The 22,985-nt window shown below is 38.7% G+C and overlaps 2 protein-coding genes across 4 annotated transcripts; one reads left to right on the top strand and one right to left on the bottom strand.

The window, feature by feature from the left end:
- The first annotated feature begins 10,601 nt into the window (after positions 1 to 10,601).
- Positions 10,602 to 14,509, top strand: LOC149847502 (uncharacterized). 2 transcript variants are annotated; one of them, XM_089997053.1, is made up of 3 exons: positions 10,602 to 11,054; positions 12,848 to 13,029; positions 13,707 to 14,509. In XM_089997053.1, exons 1-3 carry the CDS (start codon positions 10,832 to 10,834, stop codon positions 14,370 to 14,372), a joined length of 1,071 nt encoding a protein of 356 aa, XP_089853179.1. In that variant the 5' UTR covers positions 10,602 to 10,831; the 3' UTR covers positions 14,373 to 14,509. The 2 variants fall into 2 exon arrangements, with proteins under 2 accessions (XP_089853179.1, XP_089853180.1); XM_089997054.1 differs by lacking the exon at positions 10,602 to 11,054 and adding an exon at positions 11,071 to 12,251.
- A 797-nt stretch (positions 14,510 to 15,306) lies between these two features.
- LOC149847501 (putative serine/threonine-protein kinase At1g54610) lies at positions 15,307 to 22,703 on the bottom strand. 2 transcript variants are annotated; one of them, XM_089997063.1, is made up of 8 exons: positions 21,404 to 22,703; positions 20,026 to 20,310; positions 19,549 to 19,866; positions 19,108 to 19,335; positions 18,228 to 18,325; positions 17,632 to 17,710; positions 16,116 to 16,637; positions 15,307 to 15,964 (listed from the first exon to the last, which is right to left on the bottom strand). In XM_089997063.1, exons 1-8 carry the CDS (start codon positions 21,869 to 21,871, stop codon positions 15,746 to 15,748), a joined length of 2,217 nt encoding a protein of 738 aa, XP_089853189.1. In that variant the 5' UTR covers positions 21,872 to 22,703; the 3' UTR covers positions 15,307 to 15,745. The 2 variants fall into 2 exon arrangements, with proteins under 2 accessions (XP_089853189.1, XP_089853190.1); XM_089997064.1 differs by having other exon boundaries at positions 15,347 to 15,964; positions 16,116 to 16,634; positions 21,404 to 22,661.
- Between the last annotated feature and the right edge of the window lie 282 nt (positions 22,704 to 22,985).

The following is a 22,985-nucleotide window of genomic DNA, read 5'->3' as shown; positions in this document are numbered from 1 at the left end:
ATTAATGAACTCAGATTCAGGTCGAGTATCAGGTTGCACCCGAACCATTTAATCTGTACTCATCCTTACAATGACACGTGCCTTGGCCTGCTTAGGGTGCCAACGGGTCGGAGCTTTACCTGACCTTGTTGAGTCTGGACTCAAATCCGACTCTGAGATGTTAGTACCAGGTCTGAGTCTGATCAGACTAGACCTGTCATACGCGAAACCTACATATGGATCGCATCTGATAACATAAATAAACCAGACTTAGTAGTAAATAATAATTATTCGATGTTTTTTGCTATGCCACATGGACACTCTTAACTTTTTTGATAGGCAAGCTGGGGTTAGTCAGACTCCTATGTGTCAGAGGGATTCGAGCCTGGGCCTTCAACTTAGCACAGGGCCTCGCTTACCACATGGGTACCACATCGGTGGTAGGACACTCCAACTTACCCTTACCCTTTTGCCATGTCACTAAGTTGACAGAACGTCACAAGTTTGAAACCTGCAAGTGACGTTCCTTGCGTCAAGGTCGAAGCTGGGTGTACTCGAATAGGGATGGCAGTGGGGCGGGGCGGGGGACAAGGTCTCCACCCCTGCCCCGCCTCTTTGGCGGGGATGGATTTTATCCTCCACCCCCGTCTTCATTCCCGTTTCATGTCCTCCATCCCTGGTTCAAACGGGGATGAGGCGGGGCAGGGAAAAGTGGTCGTGGCGGGGTTGGGGCGGGGATGAGGCGGGGCGGGGAAAAGTGCACGTCCATCCCTGCCTCCACCCCCCGGACGGGGATGGATTTTAACCTTCGTCCCCGCTTCCATCCCCATTTCACACCCTTCATCCCCAGTCCAAACGGGGTGAGGCGGGGCGGGGCCCCGCTTTCCCCCGGTCCACTGCCATCCCTACTCCCGAATGGGCAGGGGGGATCTCAAGTATTATTGGCCATCCCTAGCAGCCAGTGATGGGTGGATTATTTTTCTTGGATTATCCAAAAAATTAAAAAGAAAACACTGTTTTATGTTTTTTAAATTTGCGAAACTTGGACAAATTTGGCTTTGGTATGAAATTTCAAAAACCATAAAATGCTCCATAGGTTAATGGAACGTTAGATTCCAAATATGAATATTTTTGGATCCAATACTATCATACCCAACCCATTAACACCTTTATCTGACTATTAGTTTTGGAACAAAGCCAGTCACTAGGTCAGGTTTGTATTGAGTATATAATCAAACCCTAACCCAAATGTGGAACTTGGCCAGAGGCATACGTGGGTTGGGCTTGAACTATAACTTATTTGGATCTTCTTGTTGATCCGCTCAAGGAGAGTGTTTAAGTAATGTTTTGGATGCTCTTTAAATCATATGACAGGTTTGGGCTTCCATTTTTTCAACATGGCAAAATCTTTTTGATTTATTACATGGAGAAATCACCCCATAAAAATAGAGACCTAGTCATGCTGGCTTAGCTTGTTGTACTTACCATAGTGAAAAACTATGTAGGCTTACCCTTCAACCCCAAGAAATCACTTTGCTTGGGCTTACGGAAGAAGGTGACACCTATGAGATTTGAACCCCGCCCAGCGGCCTATGCCTCATCCATAGGGCTTCATCCTTACATAACTTGAACCTAGCAGCTTAAGGTTGTCAAAGGACATTAACTATTGGGGTTGGCTTTAGATGCAGGAAAGCATACTTACATAATTAAGTTGAAAATGGGTCCAAGTCTGTGCCAAATCTTTTAAGAGAGAAGATCAAATCCAACAAAACTTAGATAGAAATTCACATAAGGTACCTTAGATGTCATTCATGGTTAAGATGAACACCACTCAAATCCCATCAAGAAGACTGATCTCCACCTAGATTGGGCCCACAATAATTTGTGATGCCGTTCAATTCCTAGATGAGCATTATCAATGGCTGAAAAATAGAGGACTCACATTCATTCAAAACTTAAAGCATATTAGTAGGTTTTGGGTGTTATTCTTATTGATGATGTATGCCATCTAAAGGTGTCAACTGGTCGGTTTTGGTTCGGACTCAGGTAGAACCAGAGCTGTTTCTGATTTTTGGGTATGGTATCGGGTCAGGACCCTAGTCTAATCAGACCCATCATAAGAAAAAAAAAAACATACACAAACTTGATAAGAAAGAACTACATGAACCAGACCTGGGCCATACCCGTTAAAACAATAATTTTTATCATTTTTACATTAAAAATTTGTGGGTCTTAATCAGAATCCGAGTCAGGCCTGTGCAAACTATACCGGGTTCATATATTAATCAGACCTCCGGGTCTGAACTCGATCGATTATAATTGAACCTCATCTCCTGTTGCAAGATAAGAGAGGGGAGAGAAACTTTTGTAGTAGATGTGAAAAGATCAGGTGCACGAGCACCCTCCATCTTGGACACAGGGCCTGTCAGTTGTGGGGCCCAAGGCCTTATGGAGGACAATCAGGTGCTTAATGCAGAAATTTTATGCCAGGCTATCAACTAGCCGAACCCCTTTATATATTATACATATGTGTTTTGAGTGTGATTGTGCATGATACCTTAACATGGTATTAGAGCCAACAATACAATACAATACACCATGCTGCCACGTTTAAAGGACTGACCAATGTTGGCAATATCTGTATGGACCAGAGTTACCAAAAACTTTTTAGATAGGTGGGAAGATCGTTTTTTTAAAACTTGCACAATACTCCTCACTTCAGAAACTTGATGAAAATTTTGATTTTCTTATGCTTTTTCTATGTTTTTCACATGCTTGATCTATTCTTTTTATATGTTTTCTCACTCTACTTTTCATATTTTTTGTGTTTTCTATTTTAGTTTTTATTTGTGTTTTATTTCTTTTTTCATTCAATTCTTATATTGTTTTTTTTATTCTTCACTTCTCACTTCTTATACATTTCAAAATGTATCGCTTTTCCCCTTTGCTTCCTGTATCATTTCTCTCTTCCACTTCCGCAACCAATACTCAAGTGAATCGTTTCAAATTGGCCAAAAAATAATTAAAAACATTATGTATAGATCAACATGACACATGTTAAAGCTATTAAAATAATATAAACAAATAATGTTAAGTTTTTTTAATATTTATTAAAAAATAACCAACTCAGGGGTGAAGAGTATTGCAGATTGCACCGATACTGACAACATTGGGACTGACACAAATTTTTCCAACTCTCCCAACTAGAAGTGTCAACTGACATGGTTTACCCGGTCCTGACCAGAACCAAACCCTATAGGGTTGGGGTATGGTGATAAATAAGAAAACCCAATTAAGACTCGGGTTCGGACCCGAAGGTCCAAATTAATACATGGACTCGGGTATAGTTTGTGAAATTGTATACCAGACCTGCACCCGGCCTGAGTTCCGATTAAGACCCATCATTTTTTAATATAAAAATGATAAAAAAATATGGTTTTACCCAGTATGGTCCGGGTTTGGTTCATGTAGTTCTTATCAGGTCTGGGTATGATTTTTCTTATAGTGGACCTGATTAAAATTGGGTCCGAACCCGATACCATACCTGAAAATCTGATCCGATTCTGGTTTCACCTGTGTTCGAACCAAACCAAACCCGATGACAACCCTACTCCCAACTTACTTTTACCAATTATCTCGGAATATCACCCCCCTTGCCGCACATGGTAGTACAGGACTTGACTTTTATAATCAATGTGGTGACTTTAGATTTAAATATCCGTCCTCTTGGCTTGATGCAGAATCAGCCAAGGGACACCATGGGCCACTAGATTGTGATATTTCATGCACTCATCTTGTTCTTGCTCTTGTATTATTATCTTCATTGATGATGATAACTACTTCAGTGGCCACCAAGGAAAACAACCCCAAAGGTGCCAAACCGGGTCCCACAACCGGATTTGGATAGCTAGTATATCCCACCAATTCAACTCTTAAGGCTTTGTATTCGCCATCTTCTAGCCAATATTTTGGTGATAGGGCGTAGATAAGAATTGCAAGTGAGTCGGGTCAGATTGGGTCTCATCAGATCCAATTCTAAACTGAAGATGAAAATGAGACTTGAATCCGAAACCATACGGATCGGGTAGGGCTTCCCTCGGGTATATTTGTTTTGACCATGTAGTACAAAACATTCGTGGAGCTGCATAAACCATTTTTATTATCTTTAAAATCATATTCTGTATTGTTTTTTTTTTTTCTTATTTATCGATGAACTGGTGGGGTCTGCAGACTCTGCCGAACCTCAACTTGACTATCCAAAAAAAAACTGTCGAGGAAGACCAGTAGATCTGATCTAGGTTGAAAACCGACCTAAGCTAACCCACTGTTGTCATTTTTCCTTTTTGATAGGCAAACTAGGGAATAAGCTGATGGGATTTGAACCCAAGACCCATTGGTTATGATTAGGACTGAAAAACATGTTGAGCCAAACGTGGCTCAGCTCATGTTCGGCTTGTAAAGAGCCCGTTCAAAGTCGTAAAATAGGTACGTGCTGAATATAAATGATAGGTACTTAGTTCAACTTGAGTCGTATAAACTAGTTAGGTAGTAAGAAATATATTTCAGATATATATTACATATACTTTTTTTTATGATTAAAGAAACCCTTACCGAGAACTGGGTCACTTAGTTAGCCTGCCCCTCATTGCAAGGTAAAATTGCGGGTTGAGGACACGACCACCCAATTTATGTGCCCCAACATTGATAAAGTAATGGCAGCTGCATGCACCAGGAGGATTAGATCCTGGGCCTTCATCCAGGCACATGATCCTGCTGACCACATGGGAAACCACTGTGGTGGTACATGTACTTTTTGTAATCGAGAAGTGATTGTATTATACGATAAAAATAATACATTTTTTTAAAAGCCTTATTTTTTTTAAATTCTTCAATTTTTCAAATTTTCAAATATTGTTATTTTTATGAACTTTTTAACCTCCACACCTATCGTTTTCGATACAAATTTTCTCCATATGTGAATTTCTTCCGTCTATACCAGAAACTCCAACATCGCAAATATCTGAGTTATCACACATTAAAATTTTACCAAATTTGCATAAAATAAATATCAGTGAACTTTCTTTTAAACTGGAACCGACAAACATTACATATATGTGAGTTACTTCAAATAAAAAATCTATAAAAAAAAAATTTAAACTCGAACCGACAAACATCATAAATACTTGAGTTACCTCGCATAAAAAATACAATAACATCACATAAAAAATATGCATATTTTTTTAACTTGAATTGACAAACATCGCAAATAATTGACATACCTTGCATAAAAAATGTAACAACATCAAATAAAAATCTACAAAAAAGAATAACTCGAACGGTCAAACCTCGTATAAAAAATATAATAACATCACATAAAAAATCTGTGATTTTTTTTTAACTCTAACCGATAAACATCACAAATAATTGAGTTACCTCACATAAAAAAATGTAACAACATCGCATAAAAAAATCTGTGATTTTTTTTAACGTGAACCATCAAACATCGCAAATACTTGAGTTACCTCACATAAAATATATGTGAGCGAACTTTCTTTCAGACTCGAACCTCGAAATTTCGTAAATATTTGAGTTACTTCACATAAAAAATTCTTAAATTCGCATAAAAATCTAAAAAAATAAATAAACTCAAATTGAGAAATTGTGCAAATACCTGATTTACTTCGCATAAAAAAAGGAAATAATGTCGCATAAAAATCTGTGAATATCTTTTAAAATACACGCCTTTTTGTTGTATTTGAAATGCTGGTACCAGGTCTGGATCAGGGTTATTTTTTCTTAGGGTTATTTTTAACCTAGTAATATCATCTCAAAAATTTCACTTTTTTTTAAGAACAAAATCTAGGGTTCTTCGTGGTTTTCAATATGTGCTCCCCAAAATCCCCTTCACATAATTTTTGAGTTTTTCTTATTTCGATGACTTTTCTGGTGATTCGGATGAAGTTACGACATTCTTCTCATTGACTTTTCTTGCTAGATCGAAATTGTGAGTTCTTTGTGGTCCCCAACCTGTAAACCCCAAAATCTTCATATGTAGATATAGTTTAGGTTTTTTTTTCGAAAGAATATAATATGCTTACTTTGAAGATCTGTGTTTGCTTTAAAGATGTTTTATCGCATAAAAACTTAATATTTTTGCTTCTTTGAAGATGTTTGTCCATTATTATATAAATTTTTATTTTTTTGTATATGTGTAATGGGGCTTTGGTTGATCATGCACAAGTTGTTAATATGGGTAGCTGGTTTTGCATATTGGTTGTTGTGTGTATTCTATTTTCAATAGATGTATATTACATTTGGTTAGCATAGGTAGTTAAGATGACTTCAGTATATGCTAAAGTGCATTATCGTGTCACTGATTATCGTAGTTAGAGATCTTTAATGGTCCTAAAAAATATTAGCTTTAATAAATTAGTGGCTAGGTTGTCTCGGAAAACATGATTGGGTGAAGAGTTAATCAGCCTCTGATATACATATTCGTTGTCCATAGGTGATGAACTAGGTTGGGTAGTTGTTTTTTACGATGATGATGTTAGAAGGGATGTTATTTAGTGACGACGTTTACTTAGTGCCCCACAAAGTGCAACAAGAAGCAGTTGAAAGAGATGTAGAATCGAAGTCAATATGTTGTCAAACATTAAACTGTCTCAAGCTGTTGACGAACAATCTATATGGTACATTCCTAAAAAAAAAATACATAGATATATTATTGTCAGCCATAGTATTGATCATTGCAGTCAGATATTTCTAGATGCCTTTATAGTTATGGATAGAGAGTCAAAGGATTCATGGGCGTGATTTTTGTCACACGTAAAGCGATGATTTTTGTCACACGTAAAATTACGGGTCTTACACTATCACCCTGTGACACTTTAATCCAATGATTCATATCGCATCCTCTAATGTGATGGTCATCTCTATATCTTCAAATCAAAATATGTTGATTTTTAGATCCCAGAACTTCACTACGACTTCCAAGAGGGGGTGGCTGATCTTTCATGGTGAGATTTCAAAAAAACTTTAGAAATGCATACCATCAAGCATTTCCTTTATGTCCTCCAGGAGAACTTCGAACCAATAGAAGTGGTGCATGCGGCTATCGGCTTGTGGCTTCTGTCTAGGAGCATTAGACCTTCTTTCTCTCTTTGAAGAAATCCTCAGAGCTTGCACTTTCTTCTCAACATCTGCTTCTTGCTGTGATGTCGCTGGCCCTTGTTGAGCTGCCTTCTATCCTTGTTGAGAAGCGTCATCATGTTATACAACTGCCTCCAACCTTGGCTGAGAAGCATCCGACTGTTGTGTAACTCGATTATCCCCTTATTGAGTTGCCTTCTCCCCTTGTTGAGAAGTGTTCTCCCATTGCACAATTGTCTCCAACCCTAGCTGAGAAACATCAGACCATTATGCAACTCAATTGTCCCCTTGATGAGGCTCATCATCTACTCTTCTATTATCCATATTCATAACAAGGGGTGAAGGCAACTCATGTACATCTCCAACAACCTCCGAGTAAGAACATGACTCAAACAAATGCTCCATCGCTGAGTCCCCCTCCACCTCCCCATCCTTAGATGCTTCAAAAATAGAAGACATCATTGTGCCAATTACCTCTTCATCCATTTTTTCGGCCAATGGTTGTGACAGCTCCTTACAGAGTGACAGAAATTCAACCTTCATTTTTTGTGGTAAACGTTTAAAAACCTTTGTTTTGGCCACTGTTGAGGCAAAGACGGTGAGGGCGTTCCCCCCTCTCTTCAACTTTCAAGATGTACAATGGTTGAAGGATGACGCAATTCACTGATACAGGGTTCTTAGTCGCCATAAAATAAAAAAAAAAGGTCATCAAAACTTTAAAAATAGTTGTCAGATTATTTTGGTGGGGACTACAAAGGAAACCCTAGATTATACAAGAATAATGCTAGAATGCAAGCCCTAGAATATATGATATCTTTGTCGCTACTATTTATATAAGACGAGGGAGCCCAAGAGTCTGCTTGAGTTTAAAAGACAATTCATGTACTTTTTATGCAAATTGCATATATTTTTTTTATGCAAAGTAAGTGAGATATTTGTAATGTTTAGAGGTTTGAGTTTAAAAGAAAGTTTTCTTGCACATATTTTATGTGAATTTAGTAAAACAAAATTGTAAGATAACTCAACTATTTATGAGGTTTGGAGATTCGAGTTAGATTTTTTTTTTGCAGTTTTTTTTGCATATTTCTAATTTTTTTATGCAAAATAACTCAGGTATTTATGCATTTTGAAAGTTCAAGTTTAAAGGACATTTCACAAATTTTTTATGTGATGTTGCATTTTTTATGCAAAGTAAGTTAGGTATTTGTGAAGTTTATCAGTTTAAGTTTAAAAGAAAGTTTGCAGATTTATTATGCAAATTTAATAAAAAAATTATGCAAAGTAACTTTGGTATTTGCAATGTTTCGAGGTTAGAGTTTAAAAGTTCACTATTTTTATGCAAGTTCACACATTTTTATGCAAATTTCATAAATTTATTCGTGAAGTAAATCACGTATTTACGCAGTTTATGCGAACTTCGTTGGTTTGCAATTTTTACCTTTTAATAGTTTATGCAAATAAAAAAATGACAGTGAATCCCATTTACAAATGAATCAAATTAACACTGAATCAAATTTATAATGAATAAAAAAATTCACAGTGAATCAAATTTATAATGAATCAAATTGATTCCATTAATTAACAAATAAACATGCTAAAACAATCATTCATTCTATTGACTTAGTGAGATGATGTTGCCTCTTTTGAACTTGCATCGACAGGTTTAGGAGAAGTTGAGCTTGCATTGTCCTGCGACTCTTCTCACACAAAGTCTGATTTACACAATGCGTTAACATCAGATACTCCTCCATTTTTCAAAGTGAGTTACTTTGAACATTATAGATGGTCTGAGGCAAAAGAAAAAAGCCAACAAAAAAGCACCAACACATTTCAGGCAAAGGCCTGGTTTGAGAATAGCTGTAATGAATCCGACTGCTCAAACTAGGCCTTTGCCTGTAATGTGTTGGTATTTTTTTTGTTGACTTTCTTCTTATTTTTTTTACTACAAACCCTTTACGCAGTTCAAACTAACTTGCTCTAAAAATTAGAGAAGTATCTACTCTATTACACTATGAAAATCAGACTGTGTATGAAAAGAATCACATGACAACACATGCTTAACTTTTCTTAAACTTATCGATGCAAATTCAAAAGTGGCAGCAACAACTCACAACGGCATCACTCCCAATATTTGACTATCGCCCTTCGCTCAAACACACGATAGTCTTCCCTTCATTGTCCTAACAAACTTGCATATAGGTGACATCCAACTAAAGAATGAACGGCGAACATTCCAATCATTTCAATTTTTTGTCTTGTGCTAACAATAAGAGCCCCCCTTTTATAAGTCAAAGGAGGCACCATAAAAGCTTCACAAATCACAATATATTTCGTAAATGAAATCGCAAAGTCATAAGAGGCTCAACCCTAATTTTGGTTAAGGCATTGAAGAGGGGAGGTCGACTGATCAACCTTATCGCCTTGTGTACGTCCACCTAGGGCATTGAAGATTCCAGTGAAAATACTTAATTTAAATCTAGTTGATGAACTTTAAAACTTTAAAACTTGAACATCCAAATATTATAAATACCTGAGTTACTTCACATAAAAAATCTATGAAATTTCTTTTAAAGTCAAACCAATAAATAACTCAAATACCTAAGTTACTTCGCATAAAAAATTTAATAACATTCATAAAAAAACTATAATTTTTTTTTTTAAACTCGAACTTTAAAACCTCGCAAATACTTGAGTTACTTCATATTTAAAATTTTCAGAAAAACACATAAAAAACATTCATTTCTTTTTTCAAACTCGAATCGACAAACTGCGCAAATACCTAAGTTACTTCATATAAAAAATGTAATAACTTCACATAAAAAACTACAAAATTTCTTTTAAACTCGAACCTCAATATTTACAATTTTGGACAATAGACGAATTTGAAACTTTTTAAGGCTTTTCAAAAAATATATAATTTTAGTCTTACATTACAAGCATTTTTTGTTTTCAACTATAAAATAATGTATTTTTTCTATAAATAAGCCAGCTCTAACTAAGCTGGTTTAAGATGCGTTGGTTATGAGCTCGAACTCGGCTTCACCCACCACAAAAATGAGCCAAGTGTCTTGTAAGGCTCGTTTACCAGCCCCTACACATTATATAGCGATGTAATCATCCAACTGTCCCATTGGACCATGTTAGTTTTCACTCCGGTCGGAATTCGGAAGTCGGAACACTACCATGAGATCCAAGTCACATCTGCTATTGAATAGGATCCATCGTTCAAGATTCGGGTCTAGCATCTGGCCAAGTATCACCATACACATATACGAACTGTTTCCATCCCTGTAGGCTCTTTTTTTCATTTCGAGTAGTGAAGGGAAAGGAAAATAAGAAACCCACCGTTCAAAACTTGAGCACAACACCGGGTCAAGTATGACCCGAACCATATCTGAACCGTGACTAGTAGGTATATCCCATTCCCATGTCCGGTGTCGCAATCCAGACCCAAATGCTGACAGAGAAACCAAGACACAGGACACGACGAGAGCATATTCGTCCCTCCATGTTGCGGGCCCCACAAATCCCTAGGGAAAATAATATCCGCTCCGTTGGATCCCCATTCTCACCCCCTCTTTCCGCCACACAGAGTCGCACAAGAAACTCCCATTTTCCCGAGATATTTTAATTCCGAAAATACCCTCGAACCAGAGAGGCTCGTCTTCTTCCCCAACCTCTTTCTCTCTCTCTCTATAGAATGGAGCTATGGTCTCTCCACCCAAATGGCGTAAGCGGGGGACTCCTTGCAAAGAGGGCGAACGTCCCCTGCGTCGGGAGGAAGGGAGGAGGGTTAGGGATCGACGCGAGAGGAGGCCTTCGGGAGCTCGTCAGGGTTTTTCCGTCGAAGCGATCGGGTTTCCCCTCCTTGGCCGTGGTCGATCGTCCGAGGAAGGCAGATCGGGTCTGTTCCTCCTCCCCAGGCAAGGAATCAAGGGTTTTCTTTTCTCTCTTCTTTTTCCCCCTTTTTTGGGGTCTTCTTTCTCTTTTCAATTTGGTTTTGAAGCTTATCTTGCCAAATGAACCATAAAAAGTGGTATTTTTTTTCATTTATTCGTTTGCAATTGTGAAATTTATTGCTCCCCCGCCCCCCTTTCTATAGCGTTGGATCGCTGGTCGAAAGATTGCGAAATTTAGCTTTTTTTTTCTCTTATTTTATGAATTTTCTCCCACCAAAGCCCCTCATAAGAAGTTCCCCTCTGCTCCGCTCTTCTGAGAAGCGGGGAATTGTTGGATGAATCTTGAAATTATTACATTTTTTGTTGTTTTCTGGTTTTTTTATTTTTAAAAATTCAATTCTTTTTAGTTTTTATAGCTTATTGAAGCCTTAGTTTTTATTTTATGTTTTTTTTTTTTAAATTTACATGCATACCAAATTCCCCGAGGCAAACATTCTGCTTCTATTTGATGACAGTTATTCTTTTTTAGCATAATTTGTGGGAATTTAGTGATACAGAGTGGTAGTGCTGTAGGTTGATTAATTTCTAACTGCTTCTTTGGTTTGTTTGGGTGCTAATTTCCCTAGTTTCCCGTAAAGAATGGCTTGAGAATCATGCATTCGTTGGCCATTGTATTTTTTATGGTTTCTTTGCCAATTATCTGTTAACTCACATAAATACCCTGACCAATGTGCAGCTGATACCATGATCTATACATAAATCTGAGATCTTTCCGTGGAAAAAATTACCAGAACTCAAAATTGAACTATGCCGTACATCGGAATTTGCATACAGAGCAGATGATGCACCAATCTAGATGCTAACTTTGGGAAAATATACTGTTAATTCCAAATAAGAATCATTACAGAATGTTTAACACTAGTGGACACTAGAGTTGAGTTTTTGATATGGTTCTTGACGGTGAAGGTTAAAATGTTAAATGCTTCGCTGAATGACTTTCTGATGCATTACAGGTTCAAAAAACAAACTTTCTGATGCATTACAATTTACATGTTTGGTTAGTGGTCGCGGATTTAACAGACTTACAGGTTAACCTTAACTTGCGTGGGTGATATGATTCTTGGATCTTTGTAAAGAGTGTCAGCATGGCTACTGAGAACTGCCAACTAACGGGAACTGGTGAAAGTCTCTTTCCTTGTCAAGGGTTTCAGTTGCTAGCAGGTTGTTGCATCTTTATTGTTTTGTTGCCTAATTATTGGGGATGGTTGGTTGACTGGTTGAACTTTTTTTTTGAGTCCATTCCTTGGCTTTATGTTTCATCGACACATTTCCTTCTCAATGCTGGCTTATCTCTGTTTGCTAGTGATACAGGTATGTGTTTGTGCATGTTTGCTCTAGTGGTGATGGTTTTTGTGTTTGCAGAACTAGTAAAATTTGCCTGGATTTGTGCACAATGTGCAGATTAATGCTTGCGAGCATCTGTTCTTCCAAAATTTCTGCCAAATGTGTTAACTTGTTTATTTCTCAAAAAGGCTTGAAATGTACCAACAAATAAGATATAAAGGTTTTTGTGTGTGTCATGTAAAGCATGGTTGAGAACTTGAGTCAAAAGAGAGCGTATATAGTTTTGCTCTGTTTCTTTCCTGGGACCTGCTTTGTTCAATTATGTTATTGGTCAATCATGGTTGCTGGTAACTAGCAGTTGTCAGCTTGCTGTCATCACTAAATTTTATTAATCACCAAATAATCTCCTTGATCTGGATAGTTTATACTGATGCTTCCTACAATTGATTCCTGGAAATCTATTTTTATTGTAGGGAGCAGTAGTCAGCCTATTCCTGAAGAAGAGGATGGTCCAGAAGGAAGCAGCAACGATTCTGATAACGTTCAGTCAAGGGAGAGATCAAATAACAGACAATCCAACAAAGGATCCAGCATGTTTCATCATACAACCACTGACTGGAGAACCTTCAGAGCTAACCTTGTTGCTCGAGAGCAGGTGCTATACATTCTACTTATTCGATATCTGCATTTTATTGGATAATCAAAAGCTATGTCACATGAGTACGGGTAAGACACCGCAATTTCAAAAAATGCGGGTACGGGACACGGCTATATATATATACATCACATAAATACAAAATAAATTCAAAATGAACTGAATATAAGTTAAATATATATGCTATATCTAAAATATATTTTATATACTGAGAATATAAAGTTATAGAGGGAAAAATGGCATGTCCAGGTGTTGACACAGGTGCGGAGGGCAAAATGGAGTGTCCGTGTCACATAGATCAAAAGTTGAGTTCTTGAAAGGGTTAGGAGAATGCTTCCCATATTTGGTAAAAACCTGTCACGTCTTAAGGAATGAGCCTTGATCTTGGTCCATATTTACAAAATTCCCTCTTTCAAAACAAATTGCATAAAGAAATGGCGGTTGCGGTAGCCTTCCTTGGCATGTGAGGCATCTCATGCGGTTGGGGTTTCTCCTTCTGGATGGACCTCTTTTGTTCATCATAAGCTGCTATTATCCTTATGTGATCTCCAGTTATTGTCTCCATGAACTACATATTTCTGACAAAACTAAAAAATGAAAAAAAAAACAGTAAAAAAAATTGAAAAATGATAAATTGGCAGCAAAATCTTATTGGCTATATGCAAAATTCTGTCCAGGTTCAACAGCTGGATGTGGATGCTCATCTTCAGGAACCACATTCTCCCAAACTGCTTGGCCCAAAGTGGGCGCATCCAATACTCTTGCCTGAAGCTGGTTGTGTCCTAGTTGCGACAGAGAAGCTTGATGATACGCGCAGTTTTGAGAGGACTGTCATTCTTCTTCTCAGAGTAGGAACCAAGGATCCAAAAGAAGGCCCATTTGGTGTTATCATCAATCGCCCTCTTCTGAAAACAATCAGAGACATGAAACCATCTAATCCCAAGCTCGCAACCACATTTGCAGACTGCTCACTGCATTTTGGCGGTCCCCTTCACACAAGCATGTTCCTGCTGACCTCTGGCAATAAGTCACTCCCAGGCTTTGAACCGGTCATCCCAGGTTTGTGTTTCGGCGCACGTAATAACCTGGACCAGGCTGCGGAGCTGGTAAAGAAGGGGATGCTTAAACCCCATGATTTTAGGTTCTTTATAGGTTACTCAGGGTGGCAGCTGGATCAGTTAATGGAGGAAATCAAATTGAATTATTGGTATGTCGCTGCGTGCAGTGCAAATCTGATCACTGGCCCGCCTGATTCTTTATCAGGCCTGTGGGAAGAGATATTGCAGCTCATGGGTGGCCAGTATTCTGAGCTGAGCAGAAAGCCAAGGCAGGATGACACATGATACATGAGCCTCTCAAACAGTGTGAACTGTGCCATGATGCTTTCGTGTACATATCTTCCACGCCCCAATGTTTATCAGCGCCTGTTACAAATGCTTTTTTATTTTTCTAATAAAATAGCATTGGAAGAGAGCAAAAACATGTATGGAGACTGGTGGGCTTGTTTATTATTCGAGGGATATAATCAACATTTAATGTGGCGATATCAAATCTGTATTTCACAGGCAAAATCCATCATAAAGCTATTCCAAACCCAAAACCACCAAAATTTCAATTTTGATGAGCCTTCTGAGTTACAGATCTTGGGTTGTGTTAATGGCAAATGGGTGGATCATTTTCTCATGGGGAAGCTATTCAGGTTCATGCTGCCTGTTCCACGTCCATTGAGCTTAAAGTGCTGTTTCTCATTTAAATGAGAATCAGAATCAAGTGAGGCTTCATGTGATTCTGATTCATATGATTCCAAATTAAATTGGAATTGGAATCACGTAGCCCAGCAAATTAAGCTTACCCCCTTAATAAATTATGCCTGGCCCCAATTAAACTCACTTGACCATTGTTTTGTGGGACGATTAAATATAACCAATTAAACTTTTGGTTGTTGCCTTATCTTAGATCCAAATAGGGATGGCAGTGGACTGGGGCGGATGTCGGGGACAAGGTCTACACCTCCACCTCATCTCAAAATTTTGCTCTCCATCCCCGCACGGGTTTTGATTTTAACCTTCATCCCCGTCTCATGTCCTCCCCGTTTATCTTATCTTAAATGCCCTGTTTGCATAAACCATATTTGATACAAAGTATGAGATCAGAGAAGGGCAGGTACCTGGCACGCATTAACAAAAAGCAGGCAGTTCAATATATTAATTGAAAAGCTGGTGGGCTTTTTGTAAAAGGATCTTCACATGTTTCATTCAAGCTTGTGAAGCAGACAGCTTAACCACAAAATATGAGATATATCTCCATACGCCTCTCACAATAAAGCACTATACGCCCTATTTTTCTTTACAGTCCAACCATCCCTCAACATTGAGCAGAAAGTTCCAACCCAAAATCCAGTACAAGCTTTACACGTGATTATCGTTGAGTTATACAAATTAAGAGGAATGAAATCAATATACATATGAAGAGTTGGTGCGGACAGCACAGATACCTGATTTTCAGGGTGGAGACAATCATAGCATTGTTCTTTCATCTGCGTGAAGCTCCGGTGTAGGTTGTCCAGCCGGATTGTTAAACTGTAAAGAGAACAAGACGGCAACGGCAGTGGTCGTTTGGGACTACGTTAATTTTCTTTTTCTTCTGTTCCTGGGACCACCATGCCACCTCTGATTCCCCTCCGAGATTCTTCTCTTGTTCATGCCCTCAATGTTTCTCAAATATCTGAAGTCCCGTTCATACCAGGCACAAGAAGTGCTTCAAATTGGGTTCTCTCCAGTTCCTGGTGTTTCTTGGTCTTGACCTTGTCCAGCCTAGCTTTCCGTACAGCCTGTTGGATTTGCCTCTCATGCTCTTTAAGCATTTCCTCGAGGTTTCCAGTTGGAGGCAGCAATGGTCCAGAGTAATGAATTCTGTTCTTCTTACGTCCATAGCCCTGTAACAAGAATTCAATTTATCAGTTAAGCATTGCAAAGTTTTGATATTCATGTCCTTGGTTGTGCACCCCCCCCCCCCCCCCCCCACACACACACACACACATGATGTATGCAACTACAATTCTTTTGAGAGTAACATTGACAACTTACTGTTGCTGAATCCTTAATCCTCTCATCCTTCTTATGAGTGGCTGCAGGTCTATCCAACAAATGATAGGTATACTGTTGCTTCTCTGATGATTCAGCATTCTCTACTGGACTGTATTTGTCCGAAATCTGCCCTGGCCAGTGCTGTTGAGTGCCTCTCTCTCTACTATGATTGGACTTACCGTTGCTTCTCATGGACAAATCTGATGAGTATGATAGTTCAGAAGCCACATGAGGCATGCAAGATCTTTGTGACTTCAATTCTGCAGTGGTTGAAGCCTTTGCACCCCTGCCACTGCCACCAAAAGCTCTACCAGGAACTTCCTGATTATCATCCTCCTTTGGCTTCTTATTACGTGCTGGCCCAAAAGCACTGGGATGAATTAGAGGGCCAGAATGAGAGAAGCTATTCTGTGCAGTTCCCTGAGGCACCATATTGGAAGGTTCAATAGGAAACCCAGAACCAGCATCCTCAGGATTATACTTCTCACTGTTGCTTTTAGGGTTTGAATGACCTCGTCTCTGCTGAAAAAGGGCAAAAAAACGATTTGGGAAATCATCAAGGAAAGAAATCATGTAAAAGGAAAAAGAAAAAAGAAAACAAGCAAAGATGTTCTATTGATTAATTAGATAAATTAATTATCTTGGGCTTAACATATTCATCTTGTTTATTCTACACATTTCACTTTCTTTTTGTTCTTTTTTATAGGCATATATAAATGCCACAATTTATTTATGTCTCTCCTTTCATGTGAAAAATAAATTTTTTTGCTGGGCATGATTGAGGTATGGCGTAGAACATTTGCTCACCAAGGGTTTTGAGGAAGCCTTTTCCAATCTATTAAGAATGAGATACATGTAACGATTTTGGCTAGGCTGCATATATATGGGGTGGTTTCTCATCATACAGTGGTATTTCTTTAGATTATCTGCCTTATTACATTTGTTTTCATTATATTAACAGAATGTACTTTTTTCTGAAAAAGAAAAAAAAGCAAGCTTAGGGTGACTAATAGGCTGGTAAACGAGTTCAACAAACCAAACAGGGCATGTTATTTATACATGGAATATATATATATATATAATACTTAATAGTTCATATTTTATGTATATATTTTCTATGTATCCTCTTTGTATATATATTTTTCCATTCTTCTTTTTATATATTACACTTAAAATATATATAAATAAATTTTTTTATTTATACGAGCTCTCTCAAGCATAGCCGAATGCCTTGTATTCGGGCTCGACTTGTTTAAGCTAAGCTTGTCTCGCCAGCTATACAAACCGATTAAGAATGTGTTTGTGCGAGCCAAACAGAGCCGAGTCACGAGCTGCTCGGTTGGTTTGCCCTGGCCTAAAAAGAAGAAAAGGCACTGAACGAGCAAGCAAAGCGAGCGAAGGAATGAGGCCTAGTGACAAATGAAGAATGAAATGTTCTCTAGAGTCTAGACACAAGGTCATTGACACAATGATCATAGTAAAAGTGAATGGACAAAAGAAAATCAAATAGAAGTACCTGCAATGAGTTCCCATCTGGTGCTGGCTGTACTCTACTGGTATCAGGTTCATGCATATTTCCTCCTCCTGCTTTCCGTCTGAAAGTAACAAAGGGAAGTGGAGAAGCATAGGTCATATATAGGTTGATAATCAATTAATAAGGAGACACTAAAAAAGATGCAATTGCAAAGCGTGCCCAATTCTGCAAGTTACTGAAATACCAAACACTAGCATTCCCCCTCCCCCCCCCCCCTCTCTCTCTCTCTCTCTCTCTCTCTCCGTACATGTTTTTTGCCAGGCTGAACTCGGCAATAATCAATTATTCTTGTTTTTTCTTTTATGAACAGTTGGTACCTGCTTGTATGCAACTCAAGCTAGTAGAATTTTGCTACTCCTAGGAAGAAATCTCAGTGCTTTTATAGCAAAGATATCTGATTTAGGTCCAAGGACGAAAGAACATTATAAAGTTTCTATTGATCAAGAAGTTGGAGTGCTATAAAAGGTGACAGTTTAGTAAAACTTTCCAGAGATATCAAGCATTACTAGTTTCTTAAGATGTTACTGATCTCATTAAAAGCCTGTCAACACTTCTATATAAAAATTGAAAGTGCCTACCTTCTAGCTTCATCACGAAGTCTAACATCAAACTCTTTGCTTGGTGGATATTTTGGCAAGCTTGATGGATCACAAGGGAGTGGCTTTGTTGTGAAGAACTGCAAGGAATCATAGAAAGTCAAAAAATTTCAAAACTGTATTTACAGACCATAAGCAAAGTGCATGATGATGGTGTACGATGCATGAAAACAATAAGACACAAAAATGCAGAAACATAATCCATTGTGATACCCAAAAAAATAAAAATTGGGGATGAGCAGTTAGAAATTAGCTTAAAAAGGTAAATGTTTCCAAATTGCTGGTGAATCCAGAAAAAGGTACACCATCCTTTTGATTTGTGCAGATTCACAAACAATGGTTAACCCAACTCATCATTATCTGCTTCACATGATAGAGGTGATCAATGTTATTAATTGTTAACAAGCCACTTTTAAAAAGCAATTTCAGAATTTACAATCGTTGAACCAAATTCTTAGGACCGTGGTTAAGAAGATACAAGCTACAATTTTATTTCAATTTGCAAACCTAAATACATGAACTCCTAAAAATAATAGTATCCCACAAAGAGACATTAAATCATTAAAAAAATAAAAAAAATAAAAAAATAAAAAAATAAAAAATCACATGCAATGAAGATAAAAGGACCACATTACCCCTGATACGTACAATGAAAGATAATACTATGTAAAATATACCCTAAAACCTAAGATGGACAACCTAAGAAGTGGAAGATATTTGGAAATTTAAAATCATCTGAAACCAAACAGCACATACTAAGTGCATAATTGAATCAATGACCTTATCCACGGGTTGCCTTCAACTAGTGGTCCAGTGTAAGTTTGAACAGAGGCATGCATAAGAAGATAGAAGTAAAACTCACTTCGCTCTTAAGTGCAGCAGCAGCAGTACCACGAGCTGCAGGTTCTATAGCAAGAAGAGAATCCAACAGAGACAAAGCTGAAGTTGGGAAATCCTTGAACATCTCTGCAACACAACGCTTGTACGGATGCTGAGGCTTAAAGATTGTTGCATGTGGAAGCTTTGATTTTCTCCAGTAATCCTCTGATGGTGAACCACAGAGCTTAAAGATCTTATGCAGCTGCTCAACCTAGAAAACATAAGAAAGAAACCGCCTTAATAAACACACAACAACAAAACCATGACCAGGATTGAAACACAAATAATGCACTAATTACAACAGACAATGGAAACAACAACCTCATGAAAACAATTAAGAGGTGAAAAAGGCTTCATAAGAAAAGGAGTTATCATGCATTAATTGGTCATTCACAACTTGACATAAAAGCCACTGGAAAGGTACCTCCGTTCGTCCTGGCATGATGGGCTTTCCTGCAAACAATTCAGCAAGGATGCAACCAGTGCTCCATAAATCAACCGCAACACCGTAATCTGTTGTACCAAGTAAAAGCTCTGGAGGTCGATACCATAGTGTAACCACACGGCTTGTCAGTGGATGCTTTTGATCAGGATGGAAAAATGTTGCCAGGCCAAAGTCTGCTATCCTAAGAATACCATTGTTATCAATCAGAAGATTTGATCCCTTAATATCTCGATGTAGAACTCCCCGACTGTGGCAGTGCTCAAGCCCACAGAGCAGTTGCTGCATATAACATTTAATCTGCCAAATCCAAATTTAAGGTGCAATCGTAAAGCTCATCTAAGTGTGAGAAAATATGAAAGCATTTTCTTTCCTAAGTAGTAGAAAGAACAAGCATGTACCAGTCAAGTGCAAACGGAAAAGAAAAATATGTTCAGAATCATCTAGCTGAGAAAGTACCTGTGGCTCTGTGAACTTGACGGCTGGACTACCTGCAAGACCAGCAAGATCATGCTCCATATACTCAAAAACAAGGTACAAGCTGCAAGACATTCGTGATGTTACAATCCCTTCAAGCTTCATAACATTTGGATGGTCAAGCATGCGAAGTATGTGAATTTCTCGTGCCATGAAACGAACACTTTCAGGATCCTGATTTACAAAACGAACTTTCTTCAGTGCTACAATTTTTCCCGTTTCAAGATCCCGGGCTTTAAATACATTACTGTACGTTCCTTGGCCAATCTGTAAATATGGGTTATCAGGTAGAGAATTAGTCCATGACAAAAAAGCTGATTATACAAGTCAAACTGTTAATAAGGAGAAACAGACAATCTTAAAATAGCACTACAAATTAAATAATCCTTTCCTTGAAAATACTAGCAGCAAGAAATTAGATTTATAACATAAGTATAACACTTTTGTAGCATAAGATGAAAAAAAAAGAAAAAGAAAAAAGCTAGCAAGTCCCAAAAGTGAAAAAAAACTAGCACAAATCTTGACGAATTGCCAAATATAGATGGAAATTTGTCAAAAAAATAGTGAATCCAGAACAAATGAATGAAAATGCTTAAAGATTTCAAACGCGCTGCAACAGAGATGATTTGAAGCTCTTGAAAAAACATCCTTCACTTATCTCAACTTTGTTGTCACTTTCCCTGAAAATTTTCCCTTTGTTCCCTGTTTCCTCTACGTCATTTGAATTGGCATTGTAGATGCTACGTACATGACTTCTATTTAACAAGATAACACACTTTTGGGAGACTTGGCCTGGAAACAACTGGTACAGCGTGGAAAGCACAATAGGGATGTTGATGTATCCAGCAGAAGGGACCTCATCTCGCCAAATCTCCAGCTAGTCTAATGAGTTGTTTTCTCGTTTTCTAAAAGCAAAACATAGACAAATTTGAAAATTTCAATGTCGTGCCTAAAGCAAAGTTACAAAAGAAGCAACATTAACCTATCCTATGGTCCAAGATCCTTTTCAAAATTTTAAACACTCGAGTGATAAGGCTTCAACAAATAACTGAAAAGGTTTCCCCTGCATATCATTTGAGCCACATAGTGATCTAGCACACGAGATGTTCGATGAGCAATAACTCAATAGATACAAGAACAATTTGAAAAATTAGCAATCAAGCAAAGCCAGAAGAGTTCCTAACATCTATTGTGTCGAAAAGCTTTTGATTCTATAGACAAAGAGAAGTAAGATCTATGAAGCAGATGAGTGTGTTTTCTGCAGAATCTAAATCGAAAAACCAACGACGTCAAGATTTCAATACTTAAAAACAAGAGGAATAGAAAGGTCAACATACACGAAGTGAAGAAATTGGTTAACCTTGTCTAATTTCTCGAACGAATCAGCCCGACGGGGAACCCAATCTTTGATAGCTTCCCCCGCCACCGCCGTGAGCCAAGAAGGCCATCCCGCCACAACCTGCTCCCCCTCGACCCCGTTAGGCATATTGCCAACCCACGAGCCGTGATCCTCATTCGCGGTGAGATCGACAGTGGAGCGCCTCTGGTGCTTTCTCTGCGGCCTCTCAACCTTCCTCTCGACGTGCTTCTCGACTTGCCTCTCGTCCTTCCTCTCGTCTGTGTACGACACCGGATTCTCCGTGGGCTTCACGATCAGCCTCTCCCTCGCATCCCTATCCAGCGCGCCTTCCGGCTCCAGTACCACCTCCTCCCTCCGCGAGGAAATGCCCATACGCCGCGAAGCGGAGGCTTTGATAGAGACCTTCCCCCGGCGTGCGCTCCCCACTAACTCATCCGTTCGGATAGATTTCGAGCAAATGCAGCCCATAATCTCACACAGGTCCCTGTTTCCTCACAGGTAACTGCCCAAGCGAAACGATTCTCTGAAACTATCGATGATCCACGATGCATTAAACCGAGATTTCAACCAGCATTCACCCGAATTTCCCCCCAAATACTCGGAACTCCGAAACCCCCAAAACTCAAAGAACTCCCATCAGAAACCACCACCGCCAAAAACCCATTTCCTCAAATCCCTGGACAACCAATGCCAACAAACCTATATCTCAATAAAACCCCAATTCACCACCACCAGAAAGTCCCAAAATATCGACCAACCAATAGAATCTCGATCGATCGCCGATTCTCTCAACGACCCACCTCACAAAATCCACGGATTATCAATACCATCCAAACAAACCCGAGGAAACAACAACCAAAATCACCACCCAAGATTCCCAAAATCTGCAAGACGGCGCATAGGTATTTCCTTCAATCAATCTTAGATGGTGGTATCCTTTCTTTCCCTCTCCGTGTGTGAAAGTAACGAATGATTGATTAATTAAGGAAAGAGGCCGGATAATGAGGAAGAGGAATGATGAACGGAAGGGATGGCGGGGTGTGAAACCCCCCCAAGAGTCGATCGACCCAAACGCATCTCTTCTTTGTGGGAAGATGGGGGGTTGTTTTTTTTTGTTGTTGTGAGAGTGGAACAGTCACGCAACTGTTGGCGGGTGGGATGGGGAGGGTTTCTCGGATCTTAAACCCCAAGAAACCCTCCATACGTCACTTTGCGCGTCCCTTCACGGTTTCACCATCCCCACCTCCCCCCTCTCTCTAGAATTGCGAGAAGGGGGAGCGCGTTTTCTCCGTGTTTCCATATTTTCTCACTCTCCGTTTGCTCTTTTAAGAATTTGGTCACCGAAAAACAACTAGAATCCGGCTTGATTTCACGATTTTATATCACGTTTGTAGATCAGTTGATTTCAAGATTTTATATGGCGTTCTGGTTGACTAAACATTATATATATATATATATATATATATATATATATATATATATATATATAGAGAGAGAGAGAGAGAGAGAGAGGGGTCAACTGAATGGACCTTGATCCGAGCTTAACCTGGACCCACCTAATTGTGGGTGAACACGGGTTTAA

The sequence above is a fragment of the Nuphar pumila genome, chromosome 2 (genome assembly GCF_984573655.1).
Source record: "Nuphar pumila chromosome 2, dmNupPumi1.hap1.1, whole genome shotgun sequence".
NCBI lineage: Eukaryota > Viridiplantae > Streptophyta > Magnoliopsida > Nymphaeales > Nymphaeaceae > Nuphar > Nuphar pumila.
This window is presented reverse-complemented; position numbering and strand designations above follow the sequence as displayed.